The sequence below is a fragment of the Mycteria americana genome, chromosome 1, assembly GCF_035582795.1.
Source record: "Mycteria americana isolate JAX WOST 10 ecotype Jacksonville Zoo and Gardens chromosome 1, USCA_MyAme_1.0, whole genome shotgun sequence".
Classification (NCBI taxonomy): Eukaryota; Metazoa; Chordata; class Aves; order Ciconiiformes; family Ciconiidae; genus Mycteria; species Mycteria americana.
The window spans coordinates 2,113,824-2,126,598 of NC_134365.1; the positions used below are offsets into that span (position 1 = coordinate 2,113,824).

General features: G+C 48.1%; 1 protein-coding gene across 1 annotated transcript in view; it reads right to left on the reverse strand.

Moving 5' to 3' along the window:
* Positions 1-3,829, reverse strand: part of NET1 (neuroepithelial cell transforming 1) — a 55,119-nt gene extending 51,290 nt beyond the window's left edge. Inside the window, exon 1 of the mRNA XM_075515952.1 lies at positions 3,573-3,829. Coding sequence (XP_075372067.1) covers positions 3,573-3,706 — 134 coding nt within the window. The 5' untranslated portion in view covers positions 3,707-3,829. The remainder of the gene's footprint in view (positions 1-3,572) is intronic.
* Between the last annotated feature and the right edge of the window lie 8,946 nt (positions 3,830-12,775).

Genomic DNA, 12,775 nt, shown 5'->3' on the forward strand with positions numbered 1-12,775 from the left:
CACAGAAGTGAAACTTGATGCTTTCTACAGAAGTTAAACGAATGCTTAAAAAAAACCTCACCGAAGCAGCAGATTTGAGACTCCTCAGGAATGTTGTAGCCATGAGAGTCTAAGGGTACAAAAGCAAAGCAGGGTCTGCAAGCGACAGGTCTAATAAAGGATATTACCTCGCCCTCAAACATTGCTGCATGTATTTCGTGCATTCACAGAGTCTCTCAACCAGAGGCCTCAGGCCTGCAACTGGAGCTCTGTTTCTGCCCAGACAGATATTTGACTAAAATCAGACTGGTGGGCAGAGGACTCCTCCTCCAAGGTCAGATTACAGGGCTGGAGACAAAAGTTTTTTCATGCATGTGTGTGCACACACTCACAGGGTTAAGGCAAGTCAACAGGGGGAGTGAGGTAATTTATCATGCATATGTTTAAATATATTTATGTTCTAGTGCAAAAGGGCTTGCTCAGGGAGCAGGAGCAGCCTTTGCTTAAGTGCTCCATGTGGCTCTCCTGGAGGCCTAGCTGAATTCAAGCCCCCAGCTCGTAGTTTTCTGCTAAGAGCAGCCCTGCGCAGCAGGCTGGCTGTTCAGACCACAAACACAGTGCAAACAGTTGGAGCTCTTGCCTGTCCTAGCCCAGAGACTCAAGTACTGATCCTGCCCACAACAGGTGGATAGATGCAGTCACCATTAACAAGGGGAAAAAAAAAATCACACACTAACCTATACCAGCCCATGCAAGGTTAGACTGGCTTAAAGCTCAGGAATTGAGCCCAGCAGCCAGACAACTTGAACATAAGACACAGATTTTGCATATTTGGCTGAAGTGGGTTTTTTTTTTTTTTTTTAAAAAAAAACACCCCTGCTTCCAGGTTTTGTTGTTGTTTTTTTTTTTTTTAAGAAAAAAATTATCCCTCTGTCCTAGTTTGCCACTTGCCCAACAGCTGAAGGGATTAAACAATTTAAATTCTGTTATTAGTGGTTTGCAGCAAGATGGTTGGCTCTGCATTACTAGGGTGGCAAAAACACAGCAAGGAGGTCAAATGATGCCAGTCAGTATTTGTGAGACCCCATCTGGATACTGGGTCCAGCTTTGGGCCTCCCAGTACAAGAAACATCAACAACTGGAGCATGTCCAGCCAAGGGCAAACAAGGTGGTGTTGGGGCTGGAGCACAGGATGAATGAGAGAATGACAGGAGGCTTCATTCAGCCTAGGGAAGAGAAGGCAAAAGGGGGATCTAACTGCTGTCTACAACCATCTAAAAAGGGGGTAGAGAGAAGACAGAGACAGACCCTTCTTGGGCACACACAGCAGAATGGAAAGAGGCAACACGCACAAGCTGCAGCAAGGAGAATTCCCATTAGATAGAAGGAAAAATATTTTCCCCCCACAATGAGGGTGGTCAAACTCTGGAACGAGGACCCAGAGAGGGAAGAAAATCTCTATCCTTGGAGGTTTCTGAAGCTTACCTGGCCAATGCTCTGAGCAAGCTGACCTAAATTTGAAATTAGCCTTGCTTTGAGCACATATTGGACCGGAGACCTCCCAGAAGTCCTTTCCAGTTACAGTTTTCCATTATTCTGTGAAAAAGCCTCAAGACAGTGACTTCTTGAATTGCTCTACCTACATCACAAGACCACATCTAGGTGCCGAGCTGGCATCATCTTGCTTGTGAGTCTCCAGATGAAGGTTTAATACACGCGTGTCTTATCTGCATAAACTCCTTTCCCGGTTTTATCACAATTTCCCCAGGCCTCTCCACGCAGACAAGCCTCACAAAGGAATGCACGACCATCCCAGAAACTGAGCCAGTGTGTTTCATCACCTCACTGAATCACTGAAGCCTTCAATTATGCTATACTTTTCAAGTGCGGTAATTAGGGAGCTACAATTTGATCTTCAAGATGATACTGCAGCATGTTTCTATGAAAACATTTATTTTTAAAAGTTCATTAAAGTGTTCTGCCATCCAGAACACACAATGGTTACTAAAAAGAGCCATTACAAAAACCAAGCTCACCGACATTTACCTTGCTTTGATTTAAGTCACCTAATAAAGAACATCCACTCCAGCATGTGGGGAATTTCACCAGGTTTCAAAACAAGAGACTGCCTTGGTCACCTTCCTCTCAGTCATTCCCATGGCACAAATGGGGCTGGAGGAAGAGCAGGAGCATCTCTCACCACTCCAACCCAAGCTCCTGCCAGGCTGGGATGTGAAGGGCTGCAATTCCCCATCTGATGCAAAGAAGCAGGACATTGAGGAAAAGACCGTGATCACATCTGGGGGTCAACCTCTGCCCAAATACAGCATCTGGAGGTAGAAACTGGGCTGAGGTAACTAGAGCCACATTTGTTCAGAAATGGGTGGTTTCTACATCACCTGCAGGCTTGGAGAAGTTATTTCCTAACCTTGAGGGCAACAGAAAACACAAGCCTCTGCTGGTCAGTCTGGGTTTGTCTAGATACCAGTCAGCAGGAGATGGGTCACTCAGGGGTCACCTGCTGATAGGGCAGGAGCTGCTTATAAACACATCCAGGTATCATTATTGGGGTCAACACAGGTTAACTTAGGTTAACTTAAGAAGTAACAGTTTCTTTCACAGGGTGGTCTTGGGAAAGTCTCCCAAGTTCAACATATCAAAGTAACTCTAACAGATGGCACACACTGGGATTTAAAAATCGGAATAAAAGCCAGGGCTGATACTGGAGCTGAGGCAGGTCTCCCCATGCCCAGGAGAGGGAATTGATCCGGTGTTACGGCCTGCAGAGATCCTGGAGTCTCAGCCAGTCTCTCCAGGGGATGTAAGAGACACCCCAACTCCAGATTATTCCCACCCCAAGGAGCAACAAGGATCCTCTCCTCCTCCCAAACTGATATGGGCTGTAGGCAGCCCGCCAGACACCCCCACAAGAGATGAAGGGGGAGGAAAGTCTTTGCACGAAAGCCTAGGGGTAGTTTGGCACACAGGGGTGGAAGTAGGAGCACCTTACCTCCCTCATGGGACAGGAACAGGCAGGGAAACCGGTTATGACCTGAGGAACGCCCCTCCCTCACTCTTAACGTATAAGATAGGGCGTTGGTGGACCCCTTGCCTAATTACAGGATACTCAGGGATCCCCTGAACTCGCAGACACGTTCACCTTATAAGACAGGAGGGAAAGCCTACCAGGGGTGGATGGGGGGGTGTCCTCCGTTATAGGACACAGAGAGAGGTGTCCCCTACAACCTGGGGGAGGGAAGGAAAGAAGAGTCCATTTCATGAGGTAGGAGAGCAAGGAGTCCCCTACACCCTGCAGGAGAGGAATTCCCCATATGAGATAGGAGGAGGGTCCCGTACAGCCGGGGAGAAGGAATTTCCCTTGAGATAGGAGGGTGAGGGGTCCCCCACAGCCTGACGGGGGTCTCCCTTTACAAGGCAGGAGGGCGTAGAGTCCTCTGCAGGCTGAGGGGAGGCCGCCCTTAGGAGAACGGAGGGCCCCCCTTTGCGGGGCGCGCACGACCCAGGGGGAACCGCGGGCCACTGGCAGGGCTTCAGCCCCTGACACGGGGACGGGGAGCGATCGCGGCTCCTACCGGCTGCAGGAGGCGGCCGAAGCGGCCGCACCGGGGGTGCTGTCCACCGGAGGCGAACGGCTGGCGCGGGCCCCGGCACTGACCCTGCCCCGTCTCCGCCGAGGGGGCTTCTGGCCCACGGGCTCTGCCTCCATGGTGACACGTCGCGCCGGGGAAGGCGGGGACGGGACCGGACCAAGCCGTACCGCTTCCGCTCGGCGGATAATGGCGGCGGCAGGGGTAGCAGCGGCGAACCGGCGGTTTGAAAATGGCGGCGGTAGCGGCGGTGGCCAATCAGGGCGGCGGGCGGGGCGCGTTGCTAGGAGATGAGGGGGCGGGGCAAGCGAGGGGCGCAGCTCTGAGGGACGCCCCCGCAGAGCGCAGCGCCCCCTAGTGTCCTGCGGGGGTGGGAGGACCCCGGCTGGGGGCGAAACTGAGGCACGGAGCCGTTATGCCCGGCCGTTGCCCGCCCTCTCCGTCCCGGCCAGCGCTGTGCTCCCTCTCTTCCCATCCTCCATCCTTCCCTTCAGCCTTTTCTCCTCAGGCCAGCGCCCCAGGGAGGGCAGCAACGTCCTAGTCCCCGTCGGAGGGAGGCAGAAATCAACAAGGCGTTGGAGGAGAAACAATCCCCCCCACCCCCCAAAGAAAAACCCATGCTTCAGAAATCAGCTCAAATCTCAAAAATTTACCTCAGACGCCCCCTTCAAAACACACACAAGCGATTTAAATGGGGTGTGAGGTTGGGGTTGTCCCCTGGGTGTGGGCATGGGGCTGAGGCAGCAGCTTCCCTCACAGAGCTGCCTGCAGCCCCTGGCCCCTTTCCCCCTCGCTTTTACAGGGTTTTCCGTCTCCCCAGACGACACGGGATGTGCCTGGACCAAACCGTCCCTGTGCGGCACCACGAAGCCACATAAAGGAAGAAGGTGGGATTTTCATCTCCCACTCACCGGTGAGGGGAGGGTGGAATCTCTCAGGCTGTGGTCCGTCATCGCTGAGCCGCACCATGTCCCGGCACAAAACCACTGTGTAAATGGTTTATAGCGGGGTCTTCAATTCTGATAGTGCTGGAGAAAAGCAGATGCCTTGGCTAGACAGATGTTGGCTAGCAAACCCCAGAAAGTCTGCCTTGAAAAGCGATCAGGAGCCCTCGCGGTTCCTCCCGTCCCACCTTGGAGTAAGTGGTGCTTTGAGCAAGACACTGGATGAAAGTTTAGACGTGCTCAGGTGAGGGTATCAGTTGGAAATATGTCCCACTTGGCTGAGATTTTTCTTTTCCTCCATTCCAGCCCTTTTCCTCTGTGGAAAGTGGCTGTCATGGAGGGGATGAGGTCTCTCCCCTCATGGGGTAGCAGCCCCAACCGTTCCTGTAAGAGAGGGTGGGTTATGGTTTATCATTGCTTATAAATTGGAAGTATCTCCTCTGGAGTGCAAATCTGCCTTTAGACCAGACAGTTTTGGCAGAAAGTTCTCCCTTTAACAATGCTGGCACCCCAGGCAGCTACGCTGGAATGGCCTTTTACAGTTTATCATGTTCATCTCAGTCGCAGGTTGATCTCAACTTCTGTGTAGCAGTTGGATGAAATGCTTTGAAACCCATTAAAAACCCCACATATGCACAAGGCATTTCACTGACTTGGCTCTATTTTAGTAATGAATCAGAAATGGATTCTTCAGAGATACTAAAAAACAAGTCTAGCTTTTGAAGTGGAACCTGCAGCTTGATTCAGAGAAGTAGATGCCCCCTCTTTAAGCTGAATACAGCAGCCTGCCAGAAGGTTTAACATAACCATATGCGAGACAAAGATTTGAAGGTTTTACAAAGAAGTTGTGCTTCTATTTTGAAATGTACCATTGGGATGGGAGAAAGTGTAAGCATACCCGATACACCAGGCTTACTCTCAGCAGAGTATGCCAGAGGAGTCAGACTCAGTACTGATATTATGCCAAAGCTAAGGGAATTAATTTTGCTTATTTTATTCCAGTGCAGACTTAACATGACAAAACTGTGAAGTTTCTATTCTTGTTCAAACCTAAACAGTTTAGCAAGTTGTATTGCCTCACTTGGTATTTCATTTATATTGGCTTATAGTTACTGATAGACATTCATACACTTCACCTCCATGAGCCAAATTCTTTCACTTCTTTCCAGTCCTTCTCCACAGCTGTCTCCTATCCCAGAGACCTCCTCTGCTCAGCTGGACCCTGGTTTCTACAGCAGCCATCCACAAACTGGTGTGTCCTCCTGGTTTTGAAAAGCTTCCAGTCTTTCAAGACCTCCTGTTTTTTGCATTCTGCAGTGGCCACAGCTGTATCCCTGAGCACTGCATCCACCCCAGTACAGCAGGCAGCGAGCCATGGACTTATCAAATGACTTTTCCATCTAGTTGGAGAACTCAGCACAGAGACATTGGTGATCTGAGAGGTGCTTGTGGCAGTCCTGCTCTGCTGAAACTATAGGTATGTAGATCATGAGGGCAAAGCATATCTGAGGATGTGGTCACCAGGTGCGTCTCTCTTGGTGAAGTCAATACTGAAGGCTCTGTTAAACCGAAGATGTGATGGGAGAGGACACCACCCATCAGCAGGTGCAAGTGGGATGCTGGGTATCCAGGTTGTGGTTGGTGATGTCATAGATCTATGGCATGGCCTTCTTGTCTCCTGTGGAGCCCAAGTGCTCCAAGGTGGGGTAGGAGGTCAGTGCGGAGCTGCCTGTGGAAGCTGGCAGGTCTCCCTGTCTTCAAGTTGATTTGCAGAGCTACGGCTTGGATCTGAATGACCGGGAATCCCTGCGCAGTCCACCGATCAGCAGGCGGTAGAAGGGGAGTTCTGAGAGACTGCTACAGATGAGTATTCAATCCAAATGTAGATTTTTGAAGGCCATACTTCATTCAGAGTCAATCACAATTGGATTGAGCTGTGGCCAGAGTGGGGAGGGAAACATACCCTGAAACCTGAACTCAAGCAGAGTCAGGTCTGCCTTGTTATCGACTTCTGTCACACCCACCTATCTTTGCCTTTCAGTTACATATTCAAGACAAAGAAAGTCTCCATCCGTCTTCAAGCAGCAGAAGCGTGACAGAACTCAGACCGCCTCCCCTCTGCACTCATCGTGCTTTATTTGCCCTTTTGGAAGTCTCATCAACCAGTGCACAAATCCAGCATTACCTTCCCAGCGGTGCAGCAGTCCCAGACTGTTGGCAGCATCTCCCTTCCCACTGACATGTGTCTCACCGTGAAAGTAGAACAGTGGACACCAATTTGAATTTCAACCGTAGTGAAACATGTTTGCTGGAGACCGTAGTAAAAGGGAGGTCAGGTTGGCAGTGGAAAGAGAGGAACGGAGCAGGGAGAAGTAGTCTGAAAATCAGAGTCACTGTTACCTTTCTCTAGAAGAGTCTTAAGTCTTTATATTAAATAAATTTACATTACAGAGACTCACCTACAACTCTCCTCGAACTCACATCCACAGTAGTCAGAGGATCTGCTGAACAGTGGAAGACAAAGGGGAACCTCAAAGCATGGGCCACAGTTCAGAAGAGGGAAGAAGCTCTCATTATGGGCAACAGGATTCCTGGTGCAAACATTTTAGGAAAGCTGAGAAGCCAGTCCAGCTCAGGGATCCTTTTCATGTCTCTTGTAATCCTCTTTATTAGATTTCCACCCATTTTTGGTGTCTCTCCAGTGACTGTGGGCTCTGGAGCTGGATGGATGCTCTGGACAGCAGCTCCCGCAGTTCCCTCTCACTAATGAAGGACCCAGAGAAGCTCATTCATTTGTTTTGTTATTGGAGCAGGGTCTTGTGGTTGGACCCCATGTTCGAGGCACTACTGCACTGTCCATCTGCACACCACCCTGTCCGGCAGAGATAGAAATACAGAACCCCTGAGTAGGACCAGGGAAGAGGCAAACCGAGATGATCTCTGAAAGAAACCTTTTCACCGTTTCCGTTCCCTGCTGAGAGGCAGTAGCGACAGCAATGATTTCATCAGAGGAGCCAGAGGCTGCACAAGAAAATCCTTCCTGACGCTAAGGAGATCTGCCTCTCACACATTCCTCCCTCGCTCTGCTGTATGGCAGTGCCTATCAGACTGGAGACATTGTGCCCAAGGGCATCCCCAGCTTCTCATCACAGGCAGCTATGAGGGCAAGCGCTGGGCAGGAAGGGTACGTTGAGTCTGCTAATCAGCACATGGGCAAGAGTCTTCAGCTAGACACGCCAGCCTCACCCTGTGTCTTCTTCCCCTTACGCATGAGACTTACCAGCTGCATAGCCCTGATAACTGCTACTTGTGCAGTTTATGCACTCACCAGAGCTTGGAATTTTAATAAGCATAAGTGGATTTAGGATGCTATATAAAGATATTATCTCAAAGTCAGGCATTTAGCTCAACACTGGTTGGTACAACCAGCCTCTTTTGTGATGGTCAGGACAGAAGCTCTGCCTTGCTTCAGGCCACATCCTGACTTTATGGCCGAGTCCCTGGTAGTGTCTGGTGCTGTTTACACCACTGAAGATGGACTCGGGCAGCCCAGTACCCATCAAAGACAGGTAATGGTTGAAGGTTATGCCCACATGGTATCCGTGAGATCTCGTGAACAGTGTACAACTAGCATTACTGACAGAGCACAGTCTCTCAGGGGCTTGCTAAGAGGGTAGTGAGAATCCCACTGATGGTACAGCACCTTCCTGCTCGTAAGTGCTGTCAGGGGTTGCAAAACAGTTTCACTGCATTTTCAGAAGGTCACAATGCTTCAGGAGAAATTTTAAGTTTGAGCTTTGCTCCGTGCTTCATCTTTGAGGCCAGAAAAGGTTTTGCTCAAAGGAGGGCTTTTGCCTGCTAAGCTTTCTCCTCCCCGTTCTCAGCAAGGAGTAGTAGAGACTCCATTGACCTAAATGTCTGTCTTGTTAGGACTATTCCCTTTCGGAAAGATTTTTTGGATTAGGCAGGGGATTAGTAACACATGCATTAAGAACTTGTGGTTCTCAAACAAGCAGACTTAATTAGGCAAAGATTAAAGCGTGCTTCATTGACACTGATCTCTTTCAGGATTCAAAGCATCAAGTTATTTTGTAGAATTTTATACACTTGGCAACGTTGCTCATTTAAGCACTTACACTACTTCGAAAGTAGTCATCTGGAGGATTCAAGGCAGCTTAGACATTTATAGTGCCATAAAACTTTAGGCCATAAATTGCACATGATTAGGATGTGTGTCACCATCAGTATTTAGAGCCATTTAAAAAAAACCCCAACCTGTCTTTATTTTCATCTAGAACCCCCCCCCCTAGAAAATAAGTGCCATAAAACTACATGAAAATTATCCTTGCATTCCAGGTAGTCAGCAAGCATCAGGCTAGATAATACATGTGGTTCACAGCCACGACAGGAACTCTGCCAAGTGACACAATCACCTCATGAAAAGTTTCAGAGCTCTTCCATGAGGCTTACGAGATACCCAAGTTGGCCAAACTGCCGCTGTAAGCCTGAAGTGATGCATTTCCCAACTGTTGCACACCATGCAGAATTGATTCCTTTTAGAAAAAAAAAATTAAGCAAATTAGTTTGGATAATCCAAGTCACTCTACTTTTCCATTCTCAGTCCTTGCACCTTCTACAAACATTATAGTTGGGCCTCGCTCATGTTTTGTCTTAGCCAGAGACAATGTAAAAAAGCCAGTTTTAATAATAGCGCAGCCCTGCATGTATTTTTACAATGCATTCCAACTTTCAGAAGATGAAGGAAAAAGTGTTTTGCTTTTACATCTTCAAAACGGTTGTTTACGTAGACTTAATGACAGCATTTATCATTGTCAGAGATTTAGGACCATTAGAAAAGCCACATGAACTGCAAGTAATCAGACTCGTCAGTCATCTATTAGCTTTGTCTGTGGCAATGGGAAGGGCTCTTGCTCAAAACTTCTCCTTTGCTCGGCTCAGCACAGCAGGGGAACAGGTCTCTAGCTACAGCATTACGACGCCCTTTTGACACTGCTATGGATTTGATTTCAGCAAAACAATCCTTTTCCATAAGGGAGCACGCATATGTGCAGGAACGAGAAGATCCCATGCAGCCAAGAACAGCCTGGACAATCAAATGTGTCTACCTACCTTTTCCAGCCACGCAACAGATCTCTGTACACCACACATTCAAATTAATCCCAATAATTCAAATTAAGCCTCTGTGCTGAAATCTAATTCTTCTAAAACACTTGATGCAAAGCTTCAGTTTTCAATCTCACTAAAGGCAGTGTTGGTAGCTCTGATATTAAACATGAAGGGAAGCACTAAGGCTGTGTTCTTAAACTGATCATGAATTTAGCAAGAGCTTTTCTAACCCTGTCTTTGCTCTAGATGTTTCCCAAGTACAGACAGGTGGGAAGGAAAAGTCTCACTGAGAAGGGCCCTTTGTAGAAGGTCAATAATGAATTGAATCAATGCTGAAACGCACCAGGCAGTTCCGTGGTGAGGACTAACAGCAACGCCCTAGTGAATGATGGGGATTCTGGCTCAGTTTCTTTGATTAAAACAAAAACTTGCAAGACTGGTAGTAGGGTCAGCTACTAAGAGAGCAGAGAGCTGCTAGGATCCTCTGCAGAACCAGAAAAAATCACTTTATTGGCAGAGAGAAAGACACAACTCAGTTTCTTCAAGAAACGTGTGCACACCCACACGCTCTTGACTGATGAGATGGTTTCAGCTTTGTAGACAGGGAAACGCAGGAGAGAGATCACGAAGAAAAAAAACGGGTATTGGAAAGATGAAAACAAGTCACGCAGCAGGAAGTTGGTTACTTGGAGTCCTGCTGAACAAATTGAAACTAAAAGTGCCCGTGAGCTGACGCTAACGTTGGACAATGTTCAAGGGCACGAGACAAACTGATGGCAGGGAAATGCATTGAGGGTTATTGAGTATGTAGAAACCACATGCAGTTCGGAAAGTCCCTGAGCCGAATAAAAATCAGAGAAGAGACTTCAGGGGATATGTTATATACATTTTCCCAGCCCTTTACACTTCTCCAAGCAGCTGCTTGTGGCCACAGTTGGGAGCAGGGCACTGGGAGGCAGACCTTTGCCTGACACATTACAGCCACCCTGAAACTCATTAAAGAATATAAGTCCATCTTTCTTCAAGTTACTTTAGAAGAAAGCTTTTCCTTAAAGCATTTACCTCATTACTCCTAAGGCAATTAAAGAGAGGAGAATAGAAATAACCCTTTGCAACTGGAGAATAAATAACAGTATATCCTTGTGCACTCGCTATTGCTACAGCCTAACCCCACCGCAAAGAACCCCTACCTCACAGCTGGTTCCTATCTGCTTTAGGGAACGCAGAGGAGAAGCACAGCTGTGCAGACACAAATAAAGAGATGGTGCTTTCTCCACCCTCAGTTACGGGAATAGCTTTGAGGCAGAGCTGGTTGGGGGAATTCTGCTGGAACTGTGTTCTGCTGAAATATGCAGTTCCATTCCAATCGAGCCGTCTAGCAGAATGGGATGGGTCTGCCAGGGTTTTATTTGGAAAGAAAAATGAGGGGAGTGGGGGAGAAGTTGGATTGTCAAAACATCCTATCCTGATAGCCTTGAAATGAAGGTTTTCAGTTTTAATCACTTTTTGCTGTAACTTTTTGCATTACAATAGAGAAAGTCAGAAGTTCCTAGTGATGCCGAATGCTTTTGACAGTACTGTGTTAGTAATTGACTTTTGTGGCAAGTGTAATTCTTTTTTTGTGAATATATTTGAATGGATCCCCCTGCATCCAAATTGCTCCACTGTCTCACGCTGCAAGGACGTGTTTGCAGATGGAGTTTGGCTGAAGCAAAATCTGTACATTGGAGGGAGGGGTAGGAAACCACATGAGCAAAACAAGTGGAGTTGTCCCTGCTTGCATCCTTCACGTGCACGAAGCAGAAAGGGCTGACACCAAGGCCAGAGAAGGAGCAGCGTAAAAACAAACCGTGCATGGGCAGAAACACACGCAGTGAAATGCTAGAGATATGCAGGCTAATGCTTGGATAAATCATCTCTGGTTATCAGTAACAGATGCCTGAGCTGAAGTTGGGGCCTCACTGCATGATAGATAAAGGACAACCGCTATCAGGAGCAGCGCTTCAAAGTCAGCCCTGGCAAACCTAAATTAGGGTAACAGTGGCCTGAGGCCTCCCTACAAGGAGAAGCAGGGGTGTCCAGGGACTAGTTGCCCCATCAATAAGTGGGTGCCCCTTGGGAGGGTCCTCATTTGCTCATCAGACATGAGGCTGAAGGCCACACAGCAAAATTTGCAGGGCCACCATGTGATGGCCACCAAAGCTCCTGAGGGTTGCAATGGCCTTGTGAGATATGTGCTCCTTGCCGACTGAGCTTTGGGAACCGCTGGCACAGAGCAAGTTCCTCCCCTGTCAGAGGCTCGTTAGCGGATACTGGCAAGCGGGATGAGCCCAGGTTTGCCCAGGTCACCGGGAAGTTCCCATTAATGATGTTAGTGGCTTTATGCCTCTGGAGGACAACGGAGGCAGACAGAGACCTGCTGGGGAACGGGATCTGGCAGTTCAGGCTAAAGTGGAGGATGGAGATCTCTAGGACTGTTGTCGGCCAGCGCTGAATTCACTTGAAAAGACAACAACTGCCTTCAGGGGGGATGAGGGTGTGGAAAGTTGGCAGCTTTTACTCCCCAGAAAAAGGCATAATGAGAGCCAGTGGCTGGAAGCTGATGCTAGGGAAATTCACATGTGAAACAGGGAACAAATTTAACTAGGTGAACAATTAAACATGGCAGCAAATTATTTCTGAAATGGCGGATTTTGGAACTACATGAATCACTATTTTTTCAGTTCAGCCAACAAACCAAGAATACCAAAAAATCCCACATTTGGCTCAGCCTGAAGCAAAGTGAGATTTTTTCCCCCACTTTTTCCTGCTTCAGCAACACTGAAAATTAATATTGAATTAAAGAAATTAATATTACATTAAATATTTTGTTTTCCCAGGGACAAAACCTTTTGATTCCATGGGGGCTTCTTGAACAAAAGCAAGCAACAGGTGTAAAAGTTGACATTTAAGTGCCATTCTCCAAAGCAGCACAGCAAAAGCAGTACCTTCTCTGTTCCTCAGCAGCCTGGTGAGTCAAGTGCTTGCCCAGAGTGTGGCCACAGATCAGTTCTCCCCTCCACCTCAGGACACTCATCCAGCATGTTTTGAGACACCACCCACATCCTCATGGGTAAG